General features: G+C 49.3%; 1 protein-coding gene across 5 annotated transcripts in view; it reads right to left on the bottom strand.

Annotated features, from left to right (window-relative positions):
• HIP1 (huntingtin interacting protein 1) overlaps positions 1-22,501 on the bottom strand; it is a 206,890-nt gene extending 184,389 nt beyond the window's left edge. For all 5 annotated transcript variants that reach the window (XM_045389667.3, XM_065541793.2, XM_045389666.3 and 2 more), the window contains exon 1: positions 22,361-22,501. In XM_045389667.3, coding sequence (XP_045245602.2) covers positions 22,361-22,480 — 120 coding nt within the window. In that variant the 5' untranslated portion in view covers positions 22,481-22,501. The remainder of the gene's footprint in view (positions 1-22,360) is intronic.
• Between the last annotated feature and the right edge of the window lie 4,895 nt (positions 22,502-27,396).

The following is a 27,396-nucleotide window of genomic DNA, read 5'->3' as shown; positions in this document are numbered from 1 at the left end:
AGCCTTATGGTAAAAAAAAAAATAAATAAAAATAAATAAATAAAAATAAATTAGCTTAGCATGGTGGTGCACACGCCTGTAGTCCCAGCTATGTGGGAGGCTGAGGTGGAAGGGTCGCTTGAGCCCAAGAGTTGGAGGGTACAGTAAAGTATGATGATACTACTGCACTCCAGCCTGGGCAACAGAGGAAGACTCTGTCTCTAAAAAACATAATGAAAAAGATTAGCTGATTACCTGATTGCTTCTGGGAATCAAGAAATGGTTGGAGAAGGAGAAAAAGGCTGAGAGACTGCTGTTTTTGGTAACAAGCCTGTATAACTATTCGGTTCTGGCAACTCTGTACATGTATACCTTTAATGAAAATAAAATGCAGAACAAATCAAGATCAACAACTGATGACAGGCAGACACAAACCCCAGTCCTCTGACTTGGAGCCAACGTTCTTCCCAGCCCATCTGTACCCTTGCTCTCCAGCCTTTGCCTTTCCAGACTGGATAACTCTCTCTGCATCCCTCATCATTTTAGTTGTCACTTCTGAGCTGGCTTTGTGCCATAATGTCTTTCCTGAGGTCACAGAACTAGAAACACACAGATTGCTCCAAGCACGCAGTTCTCCCAAGGCCCTGAACAAAGACGGGTCACAGTCCAGGTAAATACCTGAAATTTCCCAGCAATTCTTTTCATGGTTCTGCTCGCCACTCTCTGAAACCACACAGCGCAAACTCAGGGAGTTCCCCCTGCATGTCCTCGCTTAGATATCCCTCAACTCAGGCCTAACCAGGGAGCAGATAAACCCGGAGACCAGGATGCATTAATCTACTTATCCAACATCTGTGCACCTGCTCTGTGCCAAAGAGTACCCTAACCCCCAACACTTAGATGTTGGCCTTGTGCAGTGGCTCACACCTGGAATCCCAGCACTTTGGGAGGCCGAGATGGGAGGATCGCTTGAGCCCAGGAGTTCAAGGCCAGCCTGGGCAACATAGAGAGATTCTGTCTCTATTTGATAAATTAATAAAAATTAAAGAGAAATAACCTTAGATGTTACTAAGTACTAGTACGAGAAGACGAATAGGAGCTGGTATTTCTCAGTGCTCACATGTCAGGCATAATGTTGAGCACTTTTCATGCTTTTTATTGTTTAATCCTTTCCATGACCCTATATTGTCCAGGCTGGTGTCGAACTCCTGGGCTCAAGTGATCCACCTGCCTTGGCCTCCCAAAGTGCTGGGATTACAAGCATGAGCCACTGTACCCGGCCCTCCCTGCTCTTTTAATGGATCTCTAGTGAATGGATTCAGATTGACCCATGTCTGCCATCCTCTCTGTAAAACAGTCTGCTTGGTACCCATAGCAGGTAAACTGTCTGGTTCCAAAGTCCAGGCTCAGAACCTCTCCAGTCTTTAGACACAACCTAGACCCAGACACAAGGCTGGGTCTCCCTCAGATTTGGGCAATTACTTGTGGCATGGACCCTAGGGGAGTTATTTTTCCTTTTCTAATCCTCAGCTTCCTCTAGGAAACTGGATTAAATCAGAGACCACACATTAGACAACTCCAGGAACTGGGAAAATAAGGCTCAATGCATGAAGCTGGTGGACGACAATAGAGAATGGTGGGGACTCTGGCAAACCAATGTGTTTATGCACTGACTACAGGTTTCAAGCTCTTTAAAAAACAAAAACAAAAACAAAACAAAAAAACAAAAAAAACAGAGTCTTGCTCTGTCACCCAGGCTGGAGTGCAGTGGTACGATCTCAACTCACTGCAACCTCCACCTCCCGGGTTCAAGTGATTCTTGTGCCTCAGCCTCCCAAGTAGCTGGGACTACAGGTGCCTGCCATCATGCCTGGCTAATTTTTGTATTTTTAGTAGAAACGGGGTTTCACCATGTTGGTGAGGCTGATCTCAAACTCCTGACCTCAAGTGATCTATCTGCCTGCCTTGGCCTCCCAAAGTGCTGGCATTACAGGTGTGAGTCACCACGCCCAGCCTCAAGTTTCTTCTTAAAAGTCAAAAGGAGTCTCTCTGAACCTCCTCTGGCTCAAAAGGCTGATCCCCACTTCCAAAAGAAGTTAAGGAAACATCTGTGGTTGCTAGCCTGCAATCACTTATTAAAGAATCTCTCAGATCCCTGCCAGGTCTAATATTCTCTATGTCAAACAGGTTTAGTCGTTTGGGCCACAGGTTTACTGCAATGGCATGATATTCAGACACTCCGTGTGGTCTCTTATTTAGTGTCGAAAGGTTTTTCTCCTGGCCTGGGCAATATAGCAAGACCTCATCTCTACAAAAAATCAGAAAATTAGCTGGTCACGGCCATGCATAGTAGATCACACCTGTAATCCCAGCACTTTGGGAGGCCAAAGCGGGCGGATCACTTGAGGTCAGGAGTTCGAGACCAGCCTGCCCAACATGGTGAAACCCCATCTCTACTAAAAATACAAAAACTAGCCAGGCATGATGGTGGGTGCCTGTAATCCCAGCTCCTCAGGAGGCTGAGGCAGGAGAATTGCTTGAACCTGGGAGGTGCAGGTTGCAGTGAGCCGAGATTGCACCACTACACTCTAGCCTGGGCCACAGAGTGGGACTCTATCTCAAAAAAAAAAAAAAAAAAATTAGCTGGGCATAGTGGCACACATCTGTAGTCCCAGCCACTCAGGAGGCTCTAAGAGGATGGCTTGAGTCAAGAAGTTCGAGGCTGCAGTGAGCTATGTTCATACCACTGCATTCCAGCCTGGGTGACACAGCAAGACCCTGTCTCAAAAAAAAAAAAAAAAAAAAAAAAAAAAAGCTTTTCTGGAAAATTATTTTTGTTATATGCTACAAGCTAGGCCTACTGGGAAGGCCAGGATCCGAAGACACTCCCAAAGTTGTGCAACGCTCAGCCTGTGGAACTGTATCTGGGGAGCCCTAAGCAGAGAGCAGAAGACGGTATGTAGGCAGAAGTAACCAACTGCAAAAAGTCTTCCCCACTGGGTAAGTTCTCTGGGTGAATAACTTTGGGAGACCAGTTCTTCTCGGGGGCAAAGGCCCATGTGATCAATGCAGAAGTTACCCACAGAAGCTATGTGCAGCTACTGTTAACCAGGAGAAAGAGTCTCATAGAGAGGGAAGAGGCAAACAGGATCCCACGTGCAAAGCCAAGAATCAGGACAGCAAAGCTAGCCTAACAAGGGCCAGGTGTCAAAAGGCAGTGGGCTCCAACAGGGCTGCTACCTCAGTAGTGTAACTGACAGTGTAACTGACAGGCTGCTGCTTCAATAACTGCACGCTAGGCGTGGTGGCTCACGCCTGTAATCCCAGCACTTTGGGAGGCAGAGGCAGGAGGATCACTTGAGGCCAGGAGTTTGAGAGCAGCCTGGCCAAATAGTGAGATCCCCATCTCTAAGAAAAATTTTCAAAATTAGCCAGGCATGGTGGTGTGCATGTGTAGTCCCAGCTACTTGCGAGGCTGAGGTGGGAGGATCGCTGGAGCCCAGGAGTTTGAGGCTGCCGTGAGCTGTGATTACACCACTGCACTCCAGCCTAGGTGACAGAGTGAGACGCTGTCTCTAAAAAAGTAAAAATAAAAAATAGTAATAACCGTACTTTCACAGAATCACCAAGTGTCTGAGCCTCTGAGACAATCTCATCCCACACCCCTCATTACAGACCCAGACTGAAGACCTATAGTTATAGTGGGCAGGGACCATGCAGATCAGAGAGAGCCACAGCTTGGAGAAGCAAGACTTCCCCATTCCTAATCCAGGGCTCTGGGAGTTCCTGGCTCCTCCGCAGCCAAACCCAGAATGCTGGGACGTTCCAGATCACCACCATGAGCCTGAGTAAGTATCTGGATGCAGCAGGCCTACCCTGGGGAAAGCACCTATTCACTCCCCACACCCTTTCCTAGCTGTAGGCTCTCTTTCCAGCAGAGACGCCATCGTGATCCTACAGTCGCATTGGGATTTCCCACTTGCCTTTTTTTAACAGACAGCATAGCACTTGATCAAAAAAAAAAAAAAAAAAACCTTTTTAAAGGTTAAGTAAATTATATCTGTGATTCTCCAACTTGGAATCGCACCAAAGAACTCCATGGCTCAGCAGGAAAAAAAAATGTTTTGAACAGGCTGCTGAATGGTTTTTCCAGGATAAGACTTCTGTGCGTGAGTGCCAGGGGTGGAAATCCAGTGTTTGATCCGCAGCCACGACAAGCACCAATGAAACGACAAGTATTCTTGTAGGTCTGAAAGGGCAGCCTGTCTGTGCAGCGAGACATGGGACCTATCAGGCCTCCTGCCCTGAAGCAGGAGTTACCTGTTACCCTGTATTCGTTTTTTTTTTTTTTTTTTTTTTGAGATAGAGTCTCGCTCTGTCACCCGGGCTGAAGTGCAGTGGCCGGATCTCACAAAAGATTACAAAAGATTAGCTGGGCGTGGTAGTGCATCCCTGTAATCCCAGCTACTCGGGAGGCTGAGGCAGGAGAATCCCTTGAACCCAAGAGGCAGAGGTTGCAGTGAGCCGAGATCGCGCCATTGTACTCCACCCTGGGCGACAGAGCAAGACTCCATCTCAAAAAAAACACAAAACAAACCCAGCCATTTATTATCTCACAGTTCTGCAGGTGAGAATGCAACAGGTCTCACTGGGCTAAAATCGAGGCATCAGCACCCCTGTCTTCTGTCCTGGAGGTCCTCGGAAAATCTGCAAGTTCCGCCTCCCGGGTTTACGCCATTCTCCTGCCTCAGCCTCCCGAGTAGCTGGGACTACAGGCGCCCGCCACCTCGCCTGGCTAGTTTTTTTTTTGTTTTTTTTTTTTTGGTATTTTTTAGTAGAGACGGGGTTTCACCGTGTTAGCCAGGATGGTCTCGATCTCCTGACCTCGTGATCCGCCCGTCTCGGCCTCCCAAAGTGCTGGGATTACAGGCTTGAGCCACTGCGCCCGGCCCCTGTATTCGTTTTCTATCACTGTTGTAACAAATTGCCAGAGGCTCAGCAGCTTAAAACAACAGCCACTAATTGGGAGGCCGAGGCAGGCAGATCATGAGGTCAGGAGTTCGAGACCAGCCTGGCCAACATGGTGAAATCCTATCTCTACTAAAGATACAAAAGATTAGCTGGGCGTGGTAGTGCATCCCTGTAATCCCAGCTACTCGGGAGGCTGAGGCAGGAGAATCCCTTGAACCCAAGAGGCAGAGGTTGCAGTGAGCCGAGATCGCGCCATTGTACTCCACCCTGGGCGACAGAGCAAGACTCCATCTCAAAAAAAACACAAAACAAACCCAGCCATTTATTATCTCACAGTTCTGCAGGTGAGAATGCAACAGGTCTCACTGGGCTAAAATCGAGGCATCAGCACCCCTGTCTTCTGTCCTGGAGGTCCTCGGAAAATCTGCTTCCAAGTCCATTCAAGTGGTTGGTGGAATCAAAGATCTTGCAGTGCCAGGCCCGAGGTCCCCGTCTCCTTGCTGGCTCTCGGTCAGGGGCCGCCCTTAGCTCCTAGAGCCCTCCCTCTGGTCCTCCCACATCTCAGAGTCAGCAGCTGTGCATGAAACCCTTCTCATGCTGGGAATCTCTCTTGTGCTTGTAGCTAGAAAAGTTGCTCTGCTTTTAAGGATCTATGTGATCAGACTGGGCCCACCTGGATCATCCAAGACCCTCCCTGCCTTAAGGTCCTTAATTACATTTGCAAAGTCCTTTCTGCCTTGTAGAAGGCCTCCTGCCCTGAAGACCCTTCTGCAATCCTCCCACCTCATTGTCCCAAGTAGCAGGGACTACAGGTGTGTGTCAGTGTGCCCAGCTAATTTTTTTTTATTATTACCATATATATATATACATATATATATATTTTTTTTTTTTTTTGGATACAGAGTCTCGCTCTATCACCCATGCTGGAGTACAGTGGTGCAATCTCAGCTCACTGCAACCTCCACCCCCGGGGCTCAAGCAATTCTCTCACCTCAGCCTCCTGAGTAGCTGGGATTACAGTTGTGTGCCACCACGTCCAGCTAATTTTCGTATTTTTGGTAGAGACGGGTTTTCACCATATTGGCCAGGCTGGTCTCGATCTCCTGACCTCAGGTGATCCGCCTTCGCCTCCCAAAGTGCTGGGATTATAGGCGTGAGCCACCGCGCCCAGCCTAATTTTATTTTTTGAGGCCGAGTCTCACTCTGTTGCCAGGATGGAGTGCAGCGGCGCGATCTCGGCTCACTGCAACCTCTGCCTTCCGGGTTCAAGTGATTCTCCTGCCTCAGCCTTCTGAGTAGCTGTGATTACAGGCACCTGCCACCATGCCTGGCTAAGTTTTGTATTTTTAGTAGACACAGACTTTCGCCATGTTGACCAGGCTGGTCTCCAGCTTCTGACCTCAGGTGATCTGCCCATCTTGGCCTCCCAAAGTGCTGGGATTATAGATGTGAGCCACTGCACCCGGCCTAAAAAACTGCCTAAAGTGCTGGGATTACAGGTGTGAGCCACCGTGCCCAGCCATCGCCACCTAATTTATTTTCTATTTAACAGACACCCTCAGCCTTAGCTGGGATAAAGCCCTCTGCTAGATGTTGGGGCAATATACTAAAGGTTGAATGAGAAATGTAGGGCCTGTGTACCACTAAGGAAGGTAGACACAAGACACGAATGAATGGAAGCCACAACTTCAGCATGTGGAATAGCAACACTCTGAGTGTGACTAACGACAGAGCTCAATTTCCTGGCTCCAAGTTACAGCAGCTCTAGGAAGATGCTGCTTGCAGATGCGTGGTTCATGAATCAAACGCTCCCCAGTTCTAGGGCAGCATCAGGAACGCTTTCGAGGGGAGGCAGAATTTGAGAGAGACCTCGAAGGATGCATCAACAGGGTAAGGGGCAGGTTCCTAGACACTGTCGGGGGAGTTCTGTTGTGTTGGTTCTTTTTAGGGGCAGAGTCTCACTCTGTCACTCAGGCTGGAGTACAGTGGTGCCATCATAGCTCACTGCAGCCTCCAACTCTGGGCTCAAGCGATCCTCCCACCTCAGCCTTCCTAGTAGCTGGGAATACAAGCAGGCACCACCACACCTGGCTAATTAAAAAACTATGCAGCCATAAAAAAGGATGAGTTCGTGTCCTTTGTAGGGACATGGATGCAGCTGGAAACCATCATTCTGAGCAAACTATCGCAAGAACAGAAAACCAAACACCGCATGTTCTCACTCATAGGTGGGAATTGAGCAATAAGATCACTTGGACACAGGAAGGGGAACATCACACACCGGGGCCTATTGTGGGGAGGTGGGTGGGGGGAGGGATAGCATTAGGAGATACACCTAATGTAAATGACGAGTTAATGGGTGCAGCACACCAACATGGCACATGTATACATATGTAACAAACCTGCACATTGTGCACATGTATCCTAGAACTTAGAGTATAAAAAAAAAAGAAAGAAAGAAACACACACACACACACAAAAGAAACACATACACACACAAAAATTTTTTTTGTAGAGACAGGGTCTCACTATGTTGCCCATGCTGCTCTCCAACTCCTGGCCTCAAGTGATCCTCCCGCCTCAGCCACCCAAAGTGCTGTGATTACAGGCATGCGGCACCACGCTCAGCCAGGAGTTGTTTTTTTCTTTTAAGTTTGTATTTTGAAACATAAAGAAAACTGCACAAAACTGTACTGCTTAATGAATTATCAAAAACCATTACCGGGGCTAGCAGAATGCTAGCGAGGCCTCAGAAACTCCCGTTCCCCACCCTCCCAATCACCAACCTCCCCTGCACCCAAAGATAACTTTTACTGGTCTTTTATGAGAATCACTTCCTTTTTTCTTTACAGTTTTACCATCTAAGCAAGCAAACTGAAGTATACAGAAAATGTCCTTTTGTGTCTGCCTTTCTCTTCACTCATCATTCTGTTTGCAGCATTCATCCGTGTTGCTGAATATAACTAAAGTTATTTTCATGGGTGTATAGTATTCTGATGAAAGAGTATATTATGTATACATCCATCTACTGTTCATGGGCTTTTAGGGTGTTTCCAGGTTGGGACTATTATAAAATATGATTATGAATATTCTTCTAAATGTGTGTTGGTGCATGTGCTATGAATATTTTTTTTCTTCCTGAGACTGAGTCTCACTCTGTTGCCCAGGCTGGAGTGTAGTGGCACAATCTCGGCTCACTGCATCTCCATCTCCTGGGTTCAAGCAATTCTCCCTCAGCCTCCCCAGTAGCTGGGATTGCAGGCATGCACCACCATGCCCAGTTTTTGTTTGTTTGTTTGTATTTTTAGCAGAGACAGGGTTTCACCGTGCTGACCAGGCTGTTCTTGAACTCCTGACCTCGAATGATCCGCTGTCTCGGCATCCCAAAGTGCTGGGATTGCAGGCATGAGCCACCGCGCCCAGCTGTGTTATGCATTTCTGTTGGGTAATAACTAGCAGTGGTATGGCTAAATTACTGAGAATGCCTGTTTTTAATTTTAGCATAACACTAGACATTATCCAATGTGGTAGCCCCAGTTTACAGTCCCACCTGCAGTGTCTGGGCTTTTTTTTTTTTTTTTTGAAACAGAGTCTCGCTCTGTCTCCCAGGCTGGAGTGCAATGGTTCGGTCTTGGCTCACTGTAACCTCCGCCTCCCAGGTTCAAGTGATTCTCCTGCCTCAGATTCCTGAGTAACTGGGACTACAGGCGCATGCCACCACACCTGGCTAATTTTTTGTATTTGTAGTAGAGACGAGGTTTCACCATGTTAGCCAGGCTGGTCTCGAACTCCTGACCTCGTGATCCGCTCGCCTAGGCCTCCCAAAGTGCTGGGATTCCAGGCATGAGCCACCGTGCCTGGCGGGGCATTTTTATCACTCCACATCCTTGCCAATGCTTGGCACTGTCAAGTTTTTTTAAAAAATATTTTTAATTTCGGCCATCCTGATGGGCATGTAGAGGTATCTCATTAAATGTTTTTCTTTCTTTTTTTTTTTTTTTTTTTGTAGACAGAGTCTTGCTCTGTCCACCAGGCTGGAGTGCAGTGGTGCGGTCTTGATCTCGGCTCACTGCAACCACCGCCTCCCAAATAGCTGGGATTACAGGCACACCCCACCATGCCTGCCTAATTTTCGTATTTTTAGTAGAGATGGGATTTCACCATGTTGGCCAGGCTGGTCTCAATCTCCTGATCTCGTGATCTGCCTGCCTAGGCCCCCCAAAGTGCTGGGACTACAGGCGTAAGCCACCGCGTCCGGCCACATTAAATGTTAATTTGCATTTTTGTGATGCTAATGAAGCTGCACAACATTTCACAAATTTATTGGCCATTTGTTTATCCCCTTTCATTAACTATCTCCTGCTTATTTTGTTTTAAATTAGGTTTGTCTTTTTGTTTGTTTTTGAGACACGGGTCTCACTCTGTCACCCAGGCTGGAGTGCAGTGGCATGATCATGGCTCACAGAAGCCTTGACCTCCCCAGGTCCCCTGCCGCAGTCTCCTAGTGCCGAGTAGCTGGGACTATAGGCGCACACCTGGCTAAGTTTTTGTATTTTTTGTACAGGCGGGTTTCTGCCATGTTGCCCAGGCTGGTCTCGAACTTCTGGGCTCAAAGGATCCACCCACCTCAGTCTCCCAAAGTGCTAGGATTACAGGCATGGGCCACAGTGTCTGGCCTTTTTTTTCTTTTTAAGTTTTTTGTTTGTTTGTTTCTCTTACATTTTTTACATATTCTGGATATAGGCCCTTTGATAATTATGTGTGTTGCAAATATTTTCTTCTGGGAGGAATTTTCAGTGTCCAAATAAGTCAACTGGAAAAGATTTAGCAAAATAAGGCTGGGTGGGGTGGCTCACGCCTATAATCCCAGCACTTTGGGAAGCCCAGGTGGGTGGATCACCTGAGGTCAGGAGTTTGAGACCAGCCTGGGCAACATGGTGAAACCCCATCTCTATCAAAAAGAGAAAAATTATTCAGGCATGGTGGCATGTGCCTGTAGTCCCAGCTACTCAGGAGGCTGAGACAGGAGAATCGCTTGAATCCAGGAGGGGGAGGTTGCAGTGAGCTGAGATCACACCACTGGATTCCAGCCTAGGTGACAGAGCGAGACTCCATCTCAAAAAAAAAAAAAAAAAAAAAAAAGACTTAGCAAAATAAATGTCTGTACCTTTTCTAAGTCACACATTTCTTTCTTTTTTTTTTTTTTCTTATACTTTGAGTTCTAGGGTACATGTGCACAACGTGCAGGTTTGTTACATATGTATACATGTGCCTTGTTGGTGTGCTGCACCCATCAACTCGTCATTTACATTAGGTATGTCTCCTAATGCTATCCCTCCCCGCTCCCTAAGTCACATATTTCTAAGCCACTGACCCGGCTTCCGCTTTAAAGGGAGATACAGAAAGAAAGCATAAAATTTGGGGCCAGACAAGCCAGGTTCAAACCTCAGTTCTGCCACTTCCTGAGTGCTCTCAAACAAGGCTTTTCATCTCTCTGAGCCTCAGTGTGTGTATTTGAAAACTGACCACAACCATCTACTGCATGCTTGCTCTGTGGCTTCAGAGGGGTAATGTATCAACACGCCTTTAAACTATAGAGTGTTAGTTGTTAAACGCAAGCCATAGGCCACACTGGCTTCCTGAGCTGTCTTGTGGCAGTATAAGCAGAGGCAGCAGCAGCCACCTTTCTGATCCAAGAAAAGATGCCATTCTCTCTTCCTCTGAGCCAGCAGACACCTTAAGTCACAGCCCCTCTCCCCTCGCAAGTCCTGCCCACAAGCTGGGAACGGAGCTCCTCCCTGGCTGCCCAGGCAGGAAAACAGGAAGCAGCCACCACCCTGCCGGGAGGTGGGGCTAACAAGTTCTCTTTCCCAGGTGGGCATCTCTCCAGGTCGTCAACCCTCCTTGATGCAGGAGGAGAGCTGGCCACCAGCCCACTGCACAAGGCTGTGCCCGCTGCCACACCCAGGTCTCCGCCACACCTCGCCTTGAGGTAGTGGAATAAGTGGGCCAATGAATGGGGAGAGAAAACGGTCTTCATCAGTGCCTTGCACAAGTGCCAGACAGGAACCCTTTCAGTGCCCAAGTGGGGCAGGGAATCTGATCTCCTGGGCCATAGGGACACGCCCCATCCTTCTTAACGTGCGGCACCAACTCTTTATTTTTATTTTTTTAATTTTCTTTTTCAGAGATGGGGTCTCTGCACTCCAGCCTGGGAGACACAGCAAGACACTGTCTCAAACAAAAAGGAAAAAAAAAAAAAAAAAAAAAAAGGACAGGGACCAGGTACCAGGGACGCTGATGGTGCCACATCAGGTAGGGTCTCGGGGGAGGCAGCAAAAGTTTTTGAAAAAGGACAGTTATAAAAGTAGTTGTCGGTGAAGAAGGAGTGTGGTGGGGGGAAGTGGGGTGAAAAACTACCTATGGGGTACTATGCTCACTACCTAGGTGACAGGATCATACACCAAAACTCAGTGACATGCAGTTTACCCATGTAACAAGCCTGCGCGTGTACCCTCTGAACTTAAAAGTTGAGCGGAAAGAAATGCAGAGAAAACAGAAAAAAAAAAAAAAAAAACCCCACAAAATTCTAACAAGTGAATAAAAATAAAAAACTAGAACAGAACAGAAAAAAATAAATAAATAAAAATAAAAATAAAAAAGCATTGTTGGGCCAGGTGCAATGGCTCAATACCCCAACAATTTGAGAGGCTGGGGCAGGAGGATCGCCTCAGGCCAGGAGTTTGAGACAAGCCTGGGCAACATAGTGAGATCTTGTCTCTACAAAAAAAAAAAAGAAAATTAATTCGCTGGGTGTGGCAGCACATACCTATAGTCCCAGCTGCTCAGGAGACTGAGGTGGGAGAATCACTTGAACCCAGGAATTCGAGGCTGCAGTGAGCTATGATCGCATCACTGCATTCCAGCCTGGGCAATACAGCAAGACTCTATCTCTTAAAAAACAAAAAAGCAGCCAGGCGCGGTGGCTCACGCCTGTAATCCCAGCACTTTGGGAGGCCGAGGCAGGCGGATCACCTAAGGTCAGGAGTTCGAGACCAGCCATGGCCAACATGGTGAAATCTAGTCTCTTCTAAAAGTACAAAAATTAGCTGGGCATGGTGGCGGGTGCCTGTAATCCCAGCTACTCAGGAGGCTGAGGCAGGAGAATAGCTTGAACTCAGGAGGCAGAGGTTGCAGTGAGCCAAGATCGTGCTACTGCTACTGCACTCCAGCCTGGGCGACAAGAGTGAGACTCTGTCTCAAAAAAAAAAAAAAAAAAATCGCAGTGTTGCATTTGAGGGACACTCTGTCCAGGACAGACGATTTAGAGGGCAGGCAGGATGAGATGACAAAAATACAGGCAAGATGTAATAAGAGCAGGAAATGCGGGGGGAGGGATTGCATTGGGAGTTATACCTGATATAAATGACGAGTTGATGGGTGCAGCACAGCAACATGGCACAAGTATACATATGTAACAAACCTGCACGTTATGCACATGTACCCTACAACTTAAAGTATAATAATAATAAATAAATTAAAAAAAAAAAAAAGAGCAGGAAATGCAAGAAACACAGGATGAATGGGTGAGACAAGTCTCACAGAGGCACTCAACAGAATGCGGCTGTGAGGGCAGGAGGGAGGGAGGGATCAGAATTGACACCAGAAAGAAGGTGGGGACCACCGTCCCGCCATGGGGCCGCCCGAGGCGGTACAGTTGTCCACTGGGAAGTGGTCACTCATGCTGGGAAGTCAGGAGGGAGATGCGGGGAGTCAGTGCCACAGAAGTGAGAACAGAAACCATCAGACAGAGGTGAGGGCAAAGGAAGTGGACAGCAGGTAGAAGAGAGGTAGGGTGAGGACAGCGCCTTGGGGACCCCAAGCATCAGGAGGAGGAAGGAGGAAGAGAGCAGAGGGTGCCAGGCAGTGACAGAGGGACAAACAGAGAGAATAGCTATCAACCCATGAAAGCCTCAATTTCCTCCTCTGTAAAATAGGAATTTTTTTTTCTTTGAGACAGAGTTTCACTCTTGTTGCCCAGGCTGGAGTGCAATGGCGCAATCTCGGCTCACTGCAACCTCTGCCTCCTGAGTTCAAGTGATTCAGCCTCCTTAGTAGCTGGGATTACAGGTGCACGCCACCACGCCTAGCTAATTTTGTATTTTTACCAGAGACAGGGTTTCTCCATGTTGGTTAGGCTGGTCTTGAACACCTGACCTCAGGTGATCCGCCTGCCTTGGCCTCCCAAAGTGCTGGGATTACAGGTATGAGCCACCATGTCCAGCCTAAACTAGGAATTATAATTCATACATGTGTTGCAAGGATTGAAAAGGGTGGCTCGTGTAAGGCCTTTACCACTTGCACACAGTATGTGGGCAGTAAATTTTTCTTTTTTTTTTTTTTGAGACAAGGTCTTGCTCTGTTGCCCAGGCTGGAGTGCAGTGGCGTGATCTCGGCTTAATGCAACCTCCCCACTTCCCAGGTTCAAGCGATTCTCCTGCTTCAGCCTCCTGAGTAGCTGGGATTACAGGCACGCACCACCACGCCCAGCTAATTTTTGTATTTTTAGTAGAGAAAGGGTTTCACCATGTTGGCCAGGATGGTCTCGAACTCCTGGCCTCAAGTGATCCACCTGCCTCGGCCTCCCAAAGTGCTAGGATTACAGGCATGAGCCACCGTGCCTGGTCAGTAAATGTTGACTATTACCATTACCATCAGTACAAAACCAGGGACCAAAAGAAAGCTCTTAATTTCCTTCTTACGTTTTCAATACCCACTAAAGGAGCAAGGTGGGGGAGACAGAAGGTCACAGAAGTTTAAGAAGCCAGCTCTGGGCCGGGAGCAGTTGCTCCGGCCTGTAATCCCAGCACTTTGGGAGGCCAAGGCGGGCGGATCACTTGAGGTCAGGAGTTCGAGACCAGCCTGACCAACATGATGAAACCTCATCTCTACTAAGAATACACAAATTATCTGGGTGTGGTGGCACATGCCTATAATCCCAGCTACTCCTGAGGCTGAGGTAAGAGAATCACTTGAACCCAGGAGACACATGTTGTAGTGAGCCGAGATGGCGCCACTGCACTCCAACCTAGGTGACAGAGTGAGACTCCATCTCAAAAAAAAAAAAAAAAAAAAAAAAAAGAAGCCAGCTCTGATTGTCAATAAATGGAAAAATGGGGTTAACGTGCAGCTCCCCTTGCAAGAAGGCACCTGCTCAGACTTCAGGCAAGGTGTGACTTCTTTGTGCACCTGCTCCACAAGCAGAAGCAGGAGGGGCACCAGGTTCAAGGCTCAGGGTGCTACATAGCCTGGCTCTGAGCATTTGCATTCCCAAAGAACAAACCTGGGCCGGGCGCGGTGGCTCAAGCCTGTAATCCCAGCACTTTGGGAGGCCGAGACGGGCGGATCACGAGGTCAGGAGATCGAGACCATCCTGGCTGACACGGTGAAACCCCGTCTCTACTTTAAAAATACAAAAAACTAGCCGGGCGAGGTGGCGGCGCCTGTAGTCCCAGCTACTCGGGAGGCTGAGGCAGGAGAATGGCGTGAACCCGGGAGGCGGAGCTTGCAGTGAGCTGAGATCCGGCCACTGCACTCCAGCCTGGGCGGCAGAGCGAGACTCCGTCTCAAAAAAAAAAAAACAAACAAACAAACCTGACACAGATGCTTCCTACCCGCAAGAAGCAGGGTTAGGGTCATCTTGGTTTTCTGAGTATAACCAGAACCAACTGAGCCACCCAAAGTCCGTGGGGTGCCAGGGGTGTGGGAACCCATCAGGACCCACAGTCACCATCTTGATTGCACATGAGAACCACCTGGGACTTTACAAAGTGTCAATGATCACCCCATACCAATGAGACAGAGTCCTTATGCAGGGGGCCCAGAAAAACAGTATTTTATTTTATTTTATTTATTCATTTTGAGATGGAGTCTCGCTCTGTTCCCCAGGCTGGAGTGCAGTGGCGCGATCTCGGCTCACTGCAAGCTCCGCCTCCTGGGTTCACGCCATTCTCCTGCCTCAGCCTCCTGAGTAGCTGGGACTACAGGTGCCCGCCGCCATGCCCGGCGAATTTTTTGCATTTTTAGTAGAGACGGGGTTTCACCGTGTTAGCCAGGATGGTCTTGATCTCCTGACCTCGTAATTCGCCCACCTCGGCCTCCCAAAGTGCTGGGATTACAGGCGTGAGCCACTGCGCCCGGCCTTATTTTTTTTAAAGAGCTCTCCAGCCAGGGTTGAGAACCGCAAATCCTTCTAGCTCAGCCCTAAAATTTTTTAGCCGCTGAACAAAGGCTAAGCATCTGCTGAAGATCATCAGCAAGAGGGCAGAAGTACCCCCAACGTAAACACGAAAGAAAGGAACCTGCCATTTGGTTGTGAAGTCCTGGCTTCTCGGTTCACTCACTGTGTGACCTTGGACTAGTCACTTAGCCTCTCTGATCCTGAGCTATTAAAATGAAATCATAGATGTAAATCACCCAGCATGTTCCTGGTACCCATCAGGCCCTCAATAAATATTTGTTTCTATCTCTTTCTCTCTAGGATCCAAGGCTCTTCTCAACACAGGATGCATTAAGATCCTTTGCTCTGACATATGCGCCACCCACAGATTTTTTGTTGTTGTTGTTTCTGGCTTTTATTTATGTATTTTTTTTACAGGGTCTGGCTCTGTCACCCAGTCTGGAGTGCAGTGGTGTGATCCCGGCTCACTGCAGACTCAACTTCCTGGGCTTAAACAATCGTCCTCCCTCTGCCTCCCGAGTAGCTGGGACTACAGGCAGCACCACCCTGGCCAGCTAATTATTTGATTTGATTTGATTTTTTTGTAGAGACAGGGTCTCGCTATGTTGCCCAGGCTGGTCTCGAACTCCTGGGCTCAAGCCATCCTCCCACCTCAGCCTCCCAAAGTGCTGGGATGATAAACATGAGCCACTGTGCCCGGCCCACCCAAGGAGATTGAGACTTTCTAAAGGTGTGTTCCCACCTCTGTGTCTTTTCCTCTAATCCCAGAACTCACCTACTACAGAGCACTGTTGCTCAAACATCAGCATGCACAGACTACCCGGTGCTCTGGTGAACATGGCAGACCCTGATTCAGTAGTTCTGGGTGGTGCCCGACATCCTAATGGCCCTGGTAATGCTGGTGTTTCGGCGCCTGACCACATCAGAGCGCCAAGGCTTGTCCAGGGGCTGCGCAGCGGCCAGTCTGCCTCCCGGCTGACTCACAAGCCCCCTAGAGCTGGTCTCCTTATCTTACTCATCTCTGTGTCTCCTCCACGGTATGTGCTACTAAACGGATGTGGAAGAAATAAACAAACCATGGAGAAAACCATTTTCCAGCTAAGTAAAAACAGACAGGTTATTTTATTTGTCCTGTGATTGACAGCCCTCCTGGCTGATTCTCGAATTGCCCTCTTGGCTGGGGGGAGGACAGTGTGGTCGAACGGGCCTGACACTTGGAACCTGGAGTCCTGGTTTTTAATCCTGGCCCTTCCACTCACCCGTGGGATGACCCTTGGCAAGTTACCAAGCTCTTTGAGTCACGATGTCCTCATCCATAAAATGAAAATGGTAATGACTAACCATTGTGTGGTCCCAATGATGGCTAGAAACATGCTTTATAAACTGTAAAGTACTCCTGATAAGGTCTCCCTATTATGGCTGGTTTTTTATGAGGGCAGGAAGTACTTTTCACTTCCCTGAAGCTTGAAGGTGGCTTGTGATGGATTGGGTGGGGAACACACCAAGGGTCTGGTTGGAGATGGGGGCAGTGGCTGGGCCATCAGGCAGGTCAGTGGTGCCTACTCTGGCAGTGACAGTGGCCAGGTGAAATGTGAGGATGGTGCAGGAGAGTTGAGGAGGCAAGGCTTCCTGGAGGAGGCTGGCAGGAGTAGGGATGCAAGGCTGGTCTGAGGTTATAGATGCCAGGACAGAAGAAGGCAGGCAGAGCAGTGAGAGTCTTTTGATGGGCATGCTGCCAGGCTCTAGACTGGGTACGTAGGAGGCAAGGCTAGACCAAGAGCGAACCTGGAGCATTACGAGAAAACATCAAGTAATTATAGGTCGGGCACGGCGGCTCACACATGTAATCCCAACACTTTGGGAAGCCAAGGCGGGAGGACTGCTTGAGCCCAAGAGTTCAAGACCAGCCTGGGCAACACAGCGAGACCCCATCTCTAAAAAAAAAAAATTTTAGGCCAGGATCGGTGGCTTACACCTGTAATCCCAGCACTTTGGGAGGCTGAGGCAGGAGGCTCACCTGAGGTCAGGAGTTCGAGACCAGCCTGGTCAACACATGAGACCCCGTCTCTACCAAAAACACACAAAATTAACTGGGCGTGGTGGCGCTCGCCTGTAATCCCAGCTACTCGAGAGGCTGAGGCAGGAGAATCACTTGAACCCAGGAGGCAAAGGTTGTAGTGAGCCGAGATGGTGCCACTGCACTCCAGCCTAGGCAACAGAGTGAGACTCTGTGTCAAAAAATAAATAAATAAATAAATTTTAAAGATCAGCTAGGCATGGTGGCATGCTCTTGTAGTCCCAGCTACTTAGGAGGCTAAGGCAGGAGGATCACTTGAGCCCAGGAGTCCGAGGCAAAACTGAGCTATGATCGTGCCACTGCACTCCAGACTGGACAATAGAGCGAGACCATCTCTTAAAAAAAAATAAATAAAGCAATTATTAATATATCCCGTGGCCCAGGGCTGAACCCAGGGTTCCCTTGCTGACCCCATTCACTACTAACCATGAGATTCAGGATGTAGGCAAGAGCAAGACACAGACCTGCCCTCAATAAGCTCAGCGTTCACTGGGGGCCACAGAGAGAAATGATGCCAGCACAAGCTCACAGGAACTAGGAGAGGTCACCAGCCCTGCTATAGTTCAGAGGAGGGAGTGGCCAATTTTGCCCCTCTCTCTACCCCAGCCAATGAGTCTCCACTGCACCCGCTGGGAAGTTTATCTGCCTAGTCTAGATGTTTCTTTATTTATGTTCCTCCATCACTGGAATGCCCCATCCTCTCCTCCACCCAGCAAACGCTAACTCATGCTAAAAGATGTGCTTCAGTCCTCGGGGAGGGCTCCCAACCCCAAAGCCTGTGTTTTATCCACGTGCTCTTGGTAATTATCCTATTACCTAGTACCACATCTATCCGTCTAAGGAAGACTTAATCACAGCCTACTTGATAGATCACGCGTCTGCTGTCTCGGGTTCGTCTCCCCAGTCAGATCATAACAATAATCACTGAACTAGTGCTCCACAGTTTACAAAATGCCTTCAAGAATATGGCTTCATTGAATCCGCACAATAAATCAGCCAGGTAAGTGTTATGTTTATTTGACAATAAGGAAACTGAGGCTTAGAAAGGTTAGACAACTTCCCTGAGACCCCGTGGCCCGTATACACGCCCAGCTGTAAGACTCAAATGCCTTCTAACTCCAATGCCAGCATCTGCTCAGTACTCACAGGCTGCCCGAGGCAGTGGGTAAAGGTTGAGACCACTTCCAGCTGTGTGACTTCTGGTGAGTTACTTAACCTCTCTGTGCCTCAATTGTCCCGAGAGTAAAATTGTGAACCTCATCCGTTCTTGTCAAGATTTAAAAAGGTAATACAATGATGTCCTTAGAATGGTGCCAAACACAATAATTAGTTAGTTATTATTATACCTTGGCTGATTCTCATGGTCTCCTAACTCATTAAATTTTTTATAATTCATTTTTATATCTCATAGTACATTTTTCCCCTTTTTTCCCTTTGCTTACCAAGCTCTGCAACCTCATGATACATTTGATAGGTAGTCATTAAACAAAATAATTTTTTGTAGATTGACTAACGTTGGGTTTTAGGGCTTTTCTTTTCTTTCTTTCTTTTTTAGATGGGGTCTCACTCTGTTGCCCAGGCTGGAATGCAGTGGCACAATCTTTGCTCACTGAAGCCTCAGGCTCCCAGGCTCAAGCAATCCTCCCACCTCAGCCTCCAAAGTTGCTGGGACAACAAGCATGTGTCACCACATCCAGCTAATTTTATTTTTTGGAGAGATGGGGTTTTACTATGTTGTCCAGGCTGGTTCTTTGTCTTTACTCTCCTACACCCCTAAAGAGTTTCAATACCAGAGGTTGGGTGCAGTGGCTCACACCTGAAATCCCAGCACTTTGGGAGGCTGAGGTGGGAAGATCGCTTGAGGCTAGGAGTTCAAGACCAGCCTAGGAACACACAGTGAGACCTCCATCTCAAAAAAAAAAAAAAGTTAAAAATAAGAGTTTCAACATCAGAAAAATTCTCTTTTTCTGCTCCACTCTACCTCATCCCCACCCACCCCACCCAGGTCAAATCTGACCAATCACAAATGTCCCACAGAATGTAAAACACCAGAAAACACTGACCTAGACTCTCCTGTTGGGCCGTCCCTGGATAGCAGGGAAACATACCACTCATGGGTGGAAACTTTCACAAACCTAATTTCTTTCACTATTATAGGTCAAAGTCTTACGCATATTTCTCTGTTGCTCTAGTTTTTACATATTTGAGACTCTAGAAGGAATGGGTTGTTAAAAAATAATATCTATTTATTTTCTTATGTCATTTATTAAAAGAAAAATAAAATAGGGCTGGGTGTCATGGCTCATGCCTGTAGTCCCAGCACTTTGGGAGGCAGAAGCAGGAGGATCACTTGAAGCCAGGAGTTTGAGACTAGTCTGGGCAACACAGTGAGACCCCCGTCTCTATGAAAATATAAAAATAAAAGGAATAGGCCGGGCGCGGTGGCTCAAGCCTGTAATCCTAGCACTTTGGGAGGCCGAGATGGGCGGATCACGAGGTCAGGAGATCGAGACCATCCTGGCTAACACGGTGAAACCCCGTCTCTACTAAAAATACAAAAAATTAGCCGGGCGAGGTGGTGGGCGCCTGTAGTCCCAGCTACACAGGAGGCTGAGGCAGGAGAATGGCGTAAACCCGGGAGGCGGAGCTTGCAGTGAGCTGAGATCCGGCCACTGCACTCCAGCCCGGGCAACAGAGCGAGACTCCATCTCAACAACAAAAACAAAAAACAAAAAACAAAAAAAATAAAAGGAACATACACGCCGTTTCATGGAGCAAGAAGCCTCATATGACTAGGAAGCTAGCGGAGGTACTAACATCCAAGACCAATGGAAAATTTCCTTCTTTTCAGGGGCCGGGTCCATGAAACCAGAGAACAAGCCTCAAACCCAGCTGGATCCTGGGAGGCAGAAGTGAAATGAAGTGAAGTGAAATGACCATTTCCTACTTCCCTCCTGGGGTAGGAAAACCAGATAGTGGCGACTCCCTGTTTCATACCATCCAAAAACACCTGCGTGGAAGCGCTTTCTTTTTTCTTTCTTTTTTTTTTTTTTTTTGTAGAGACAGGGTCTCACTGCTGCACACTATCCAGACACACCTGCGTGAGGTTTTCTTTCTTTTTTTCACTTTTTTTTTTTTTCATTTTTTTGTAGAGACAGGGTCTCACTCTGTCACCCAGGCTGGAGTGCAGTGGCACGACCATAGCTCGCTGCAGCCTCAACCTCCTGGCTCAAGTGACCCTCCTGCCTCAGCCTTTCGAACAGCTGGGACTACAGGCATATGCCACCACACGAGGCTAATTTTCAATTTTTTAAAAAATAGAGGCAGGATCTCACTGTGTTGCCCAGGCTGGTCTCAAACTCCAGGGCTCAACTGATCCTCCCACCTCGCCGACCTCAGCCTCCCAAAGTGCGGGGAATACAGGTGTGAGCTAATGCACCCAGCCTCATTTTTTTATTTTTTGTAGAGACATGGTCTCACTATGTTGCCCAGGTGGGGGGGCCAAATGTTTTCAGAATAAGAAGAGGGGATAAAGTCCTCTGGGGGTGAAAAGCTTTATTCTTTCTTTTCTTTCTTTCTTTCTTTCTTTTTTTTTTTTTTTTTTTTTTTTTTTTTTTTTTTTTTTTTTGACGGAGTTTCACTCTTGTTGCCCAGGCTGGAGTGCAGTGGCACGATCTCTGCTCACTGCAACCTTCACCTCCCAGATTCAAGCAATTCTTCTGGCCTCAGCCTCCCAAGTAGCTGGGATTACAGGCGTCTGCCACCACGCCCGGCTAATTTTTTGTATTTTTAGTAGAGACGAGGTTTCACCATGTTGGCCAGGTTGGTCTTGAACTCCTGACCTCAGGTGATCCACCCGCCTCCGCCTCACAAAGTGCTGGGATTACAGGTGTGAGGTACCGCGCCTGGCCAAAAGCTTTATTCTTTGAAAGATTCCATACACAGAACTTTCAGTCAGATTCCCATTGTGTTCTCTAACTAAAATCCCAAAGCCCTTTCCCTCCAACTGTGTTTGGGGGAAGTATTCCTTGCACAACACACCACGGGACCAGCCTCTGGCTGGGGGCGGGGGGGGGGGGGGGCGCGGGGGGAGACCCAACTGGATCTTCAAAGGTTCCACTCTGAGCGCAAGAGTGTAGAACAAATCTGCCCCTCCAGCATTGGCACTGGGATTAAAAGAAGCGTTGTACTCTTTGAAATGGATTTTACATACAAATGAACTGATGAACACCATCAACATGTCAGCTTAATTCAGTCCAATCAATACACCAGGCATTAAAAACTCGGAGGTAAAAATGGATTGTGGCTTTTTGTTGATGACACTGAGGAATTTTGGCCTCGAGCCCTGGTCAGGCAGGACAAATAGGGCAGTCTGCCTATTAGCTGTCAGGCACATCTTGGGGGATAAAACCAAGACCCCAAGTGAGGGCTCGGGGCACCATGGTCTCCACTTTAGCCCCCAGAGTAATTTTCCCACAAAGTGGCCACACTTTGCATTTCCTACATTCCTTTTCCCTGCTCCGACCCCTTCGGCCCGGCCTCAGAGTTGACAGCTGGGGCTGGCCAGAGCCAAGCAAGAGGCATCGAGAAAGGGGGATGCTAAGGAGTGGGGGGTGGGAGGGGGTGTCAGTGCAACCAAGAAGTAATCGGAGGGGAAGAGAGGACCCCTCACCCTTCACATTCCCAGCCTGGCTCCCCCACTCTCCGACCCCACACTTGAGCCTCCAAGCGGCTACCGTGCGCTTCCCTTGTTTAGGGGCACCCCTTCCATTCCGCCCCTTTTCAGTTCCTTCCCCTCTCACCTCACCTTGGGACTCCTGCCCGGTCCCCAGCCGATCAGGCTCCTCTTGGCCGCACGCATCCTGCCATCTCCTCCGAGCCCGCCTCTGCCCTTCTCCCCAGGCCAGCTGGGGTACCCTGGGGTCTCCGACCTTCCTGGGATCGCCCAGATCTGCACGCCAATGCCCCCGCTCACGACCCCCTCGCCCCGTCCTCAACTGGGGCCTGCAAGACTCCTACTCCCTTCAAAGCCCCTCTCGGACACCGCGTCCCTCAGGGTGCCCCAGGGATGCCCCGGGGTCCCCCGTCCTCACCTGAGTCCGCTCGAAGCTCTCGCGCTCCGCCGCCTCCAGCCCCGCGCCGACCCCGCGCCGGCTCAGCACCTTGGGCAGCGGGTTGGGCACTTGCTTCATGGAGCTGGCCATCCGATCCATGTCGCCGCGAGGAGCCGAGTCAGGGGCCCTCAGCCGCCCCGGGATCCCCACGGCGCCGCCCGCCCCGCCCTACCCGCGGGGATCCGGCGCTAACGGGACGGCTCCCGCCTGCCATTGGCTGTGAGTTCTGCCAGTCTTCCTGAGACCCCGCCCCTCGCCGAAAGGCTTCCCCGCCCGCCCCCGCCCCTTCAGGAGCCCCTCAGCTGGCTCGGCCCCGAGTAGCCCCTCGGGGCCTCGAGGCGCTTGGTGACTGGTCTGGAGTCGTGTCAGTCACCGTGGTCCCGCCGTTCCCGGCAGGGCTGGGGCGGGGTGAAGACGGGGCGGGGCCTGTATGGGGCGTGGCCTGGGCGGGCTGCCCTGATCTGCCCTCGCTCGCCCGGTCCCCGCCCGCGCGCCGCCCTCTCCTCCCCTCGGCCACAGTCCCCGCGCGCCCCGAGCGCGCTGCCCTCCGCCAAGCGCCGCCCACTGCCCTGCCCGCTCGTGCAGGGGGCTACCCCGCGAGGGCCCGGGGCGGTGGGCAGGAATGACGGGGACCGGGGAGTGGGGCCTTCCCCGGGGGAATCCTGGCCCGCCTACGAATAGCCCGTTAGCTCCTTCCGGGCCTGGGACCGGGGAGCGCCGGACTGACCAGCTCCGCGGCCGCAGCCCGGGGAAGCGCAGCCCCGCGGGCGGGCGCAACGTGGGCGCCTGGCCAGATCCGGCCTCAGTGGGTGGCCGCCCCCACCCAACTGCCAGGCTTCCCCGTCCTGCACCTCCCCATCCTGCCCCTGCCCATGCCTTCTGCAAGGATCGCAGAGCCCAAGTCCCGGAGCTCCGGGCTGAGTCCGCGGGCACCTCCCGGGACCTCCCTTCCAAACCTCATTAATGAACCCGTCAGAACTTATTTATTGGTAGAAAGCCCTGCAGACACTTTCTTTTTATCTTAGGCTCTGAGCCGCGCGTCCCATCCTGCTCAGACGTCAACCAGGGTGTCAGCAAGCAGAGAGAAGTGTGATGCTTAGCAGGAATGCTGGAGAAAGTTAAAAGTTTTCCATTAAACTCCAATTTAGGTGTTTGTTTGTTTGTTTCATTTGGAGTCAGTCTCCCTTTGTCGCCCAGGCTGGAGTGCAGATCATAACACACCGGAGCCTTGAGCTCCTGGGTCCTACCAATTTTCCTGCCTCAGCCTCTCGAGTAGCTGGTACTACAGGTGCACACCACCACGCCTGGCTAATTTTTTTTTTGCAGAGATGGAGGATTTCTATGTTGCCCAGACTGGTCTCGAACTCCTGGCCTCAAGCAAGCCTCCCACCTTGGCCTCCCAAAGTGCTGTGATTACAGACATGAGCTACAGCACCCGGCATAGATTTTTTTTTTTTTTTTTTTTTTTTTTTTTTTTTTTTTTTGAGACGGAGTCTCGCTCTGTCGCCCAGGCTGGAGTGCAGTGGCCGGATCTCAGCTCACTGCAAGCTCCGCCTCCCGGGTTCCCGCCATTCTCCCGCCTCAGCCTCCGAGTAGCTGGGACTACAGGCGCCCGCCACCATGCCCGGCTAGTTTTTTTTTTGTATTTTTAGTAGAGACGGGGTTTCACCATGTTAGCCAGGATGGTCTCGATCTCCTGACCTCGTGATCCACACGCCTCGGCCTCCCAAAGTGCTGGGATTACAGGCTTGAGCCACCGCGCCCGGCCAGATGTATTTTTTAAAAGTTATTTGAAACTCAGAGTAATGAATGGCATCTTTAGGCATTACAATTTGGTGATTCAAGTGTGTGTGTGTGTGTGTGTGTGTGTGTGTGTGTGTGTGTGTGTGTGTGTGTGTGTTTTGTTTGTTTTAATTTGGCCAGGCGCGGTGGTTCGCACCTGTAATCTCAGTGCTTTGGGAGGCTGAGGCAGGTGGATCATTTGAGCTCAAAAGTTTGAAACCAGCCTGGGCAACATAGCAAGACTCCATCTGTACAAAAAAAGTTAAAATTAGCTGGGCGTGGTGGTGCAAGCCTGTAGTGCCAGCTACTCACAAGGTGGGAGGATTACTTGAGCCAGGGAGGCAGAGGTTGCAGTGAGCAGAGATCGTGCCACTGCACTCCAGCCTGGGAGACAGAGTGAGACCCCATCTCAATATATATATATATATATTATATTTTAAAATATATATTTATATATTTTTTATATATATTTATATATATATATATATCTTTTTTTTTTTTGTAGCGAGGGGTATGTTGCTGGGTTGCCCAGGCTAGTCATGATCTCCTGGGCTCAAGTGATCATACCACCTCAAAGCACTGGGATTACAGGTGTGAGCCACCCTGCTGGCGTGTTTTGTTTTGTTTTGTTTAATAAGAGCATTTGGTAAAAATTCACACATTCAATAGAGAAGTGAAAGAGGGGTGGGCATTTGCCGTTACTAGGGAGACACTGAAGGCTTTTGCTCAGATGGGTGCACTGAGGAGCTTGTGTTGTGAGGATAGATTATGGGGGCCTGATGGAAGGGAAGAAACCAGTGGGGAGACTCTAGCGTAGGTGAGACATGATGAGGGCCTAGAAGAGAAGGAAGAGGAGGAAGTTCTGTCCCGTGGGAGGTTACGCAAATAAGGCTTGGACACAGGGATTGGAGGGTGGGCAATAGTGGTGCCATTCAGGCTACATTTGCATAGGAAGCACTGGACTGGTTTCACCTTTACTTAAATTGTGTATCTGTGGGAGGCTTTGGGAGTGCCCCCTCCCTTGGGTTCCTTTGGGAGAGATTAGATGTCACCTGATTTTTCATGTCTAGGGAGAGGGAGATGACAATTAACTGAGTGTGGGAGCACGGTAGGGGCGCTAACAGAGGAAGAGGAAATTACCTTAGCTGGGCACGGTGGCTCACGCCTGTAATCCCAGCACTTCGGGAGGTCGAGGCGGGCGGATCACTTGAGGCCAGGAGTTCAAAACCAGCCTGGCCAACATGGTGAAATTCTGTCTCTACTAAAAATACAAAAAAGTAGCCGGGTGTGGTAGCATGCACCTGTAATCCCAGCTACTCGGGAGGCTGAGGTTGGAGAATCACTTGAGCCTGGGAGGCAAAGGCTGCAGTGACCTGAGATCACACCACTGAACTCCAGCCTGGGTGACAGAGTGAGACTCCATCTCCAAAAAAACAAAACAACAGCAACAACAAAAATCTCAATTAAAAAAAAAATTATTTATTTAGAGATAGGGTGTAGTGACTTCCCACTGTTCCAGCAGTCCCTGGTGCTTTGCCAGTTTACCCATCCTGGTTGATTCCCTTAACTCGGGTCACACCTTTGTACATAGTTCTTTCCTCTCTTTTTTTAGAGACAGACCTTCGCTCTGTTGCCCAGGCTGGAGTGCAGTGATGCAGTCATACCTCACTGCAGCCTGAAACTCCTGGGCTCAAGCAATCCCCCTGCCTCAGCCTCCTAATACACTGGGCCTATAGACATGAGGCACCAAGCTTGGCCTGACCTCAATTTTTTTTTATTATTTTATTTTATATTGTTTATTTATTTATTTAGACATGAGGTCTTACTATGTTGCCCAGGCTGGTCTTGAACTCCTGACCTCAAACGATCCTCTCACCTTGCCCTACCAAAGTGCTGGAGTTACAGGCATGAGTGACCATGGCCAGCCATGACCTCAATTTTAGACAGAGTAAGATCAACAAAGATACAGCCATGGGCTGGTGGGTGGATGGAAACAGGAAACTGGGGATAAATAAATAGGAGAAACTAAAGTAACTCCAAGGCCGAGTGAAGAAGGCAGTGTCGGGGGACCTGCGGGGGGTACATCAGTAGACTGGGAATTGTTGGGAGATAAAGACTAGCCACGAGGGTGGTGTTGGCAGCTGTGAAGTTGTATTGGAGTCGTAACTGGAAAGAGATTACACACTGAAAGGAGTAATGAGAGTTTAAGAAGAAACTATGGACCAGGTGAGGTGGTTCATACCTGTAATCTCAGTATTTTGGGAGGCCAGTACAGGAGACAGTGTGAGTCCAGGAGACGCCCTCTTTACAAAAAAAAAAAAAAATTTTTTTTTCGAGATAGAGACTCACTCTGTTGCCCAGGCTGGAGTGCAGTGTCACAATCTCAGCTCACTGCAGGCTCTGCCTCCCAGGTTCAAGTGATTCTCCTGCCTCAGCCTCCCGAATAGCTGGGATTACAGGTGCGTGCCACCATGCCCCGGCCAATTTTTGTATTATTAATAGAAACAGAGTTTTGCCATGTTGGCCAGGCTGGTCTCGAGCTCCTGGCCTCAAGTGATCTGCCCGCCTCAGCCTCCCAAAGTGCTGGGATTACAGGCATGAGCCACCATGCCCATCCATGCCTGGCTAATTAAAAAAAAATTTTTTGTGGCCATCCACAGTGGCTGTAATCCCAGCACTTTGGGAGGCCGAGGTGAGCAGATCACTTGAGGCCAGGAGTTTGAGACTAGCCTGGGCAAAATGATGAAACCCTGTCTCTGATAAAAATACAAAAATTAGCTGGGTGTGATGGCATGCGCATGTAATCCCAGCTATTTGGAAGTCTGAGGCACAAGAATCACTTGGACCCGGGAGGTGGAGGTTGCAGTGAGTTGAGATCATGTGACTGCACTCCAGCCGGGGCAACAGAGTGAGATTCTGCCTCAAAAAAAAAAAAAAGCCAAGTGTGATGGTGCACAACTGTAATCCCAGCTCCTCAGGAGACTGAGACAGGAGGATCCCTCGAGCCCAGGAGGTCGAGGCTGCAGTGAGCTGTGATTGTACCACTGCACTCCAGCCTGAGAGACAGAGACCATCTCTCAGGAAAAAGAAAGACAAGGAACTATGTACAAAAGTGTGACCTGGGTTAAGGGAATCAACCAGGACAGGTAAAGCACCAGATATTACTGGAACACCAGGAAGCTGTTACCATTTCTAGACCTAAAGGGAAAAGGGGAGGGAGCTGTGCTGGAAAC

This window comes from Macaca fascicularis, chromosome 3, assembly GCF_037993035.2.
Source record: "Macaca fascicularis isolate 582-1 chromosome 3, T2T-MFA8v1.1".
NCBI lineage: Eukaryota > Metazoa > Chordata > Mammalia > Primates > Cercopithecidae > Macaca > Macaca fascicularis.
The sequence above is the reverse complement of the archived record's forward strand: the minus strand, read 5'-3'. Positions and strand labels throughout refer to the sequence as shown.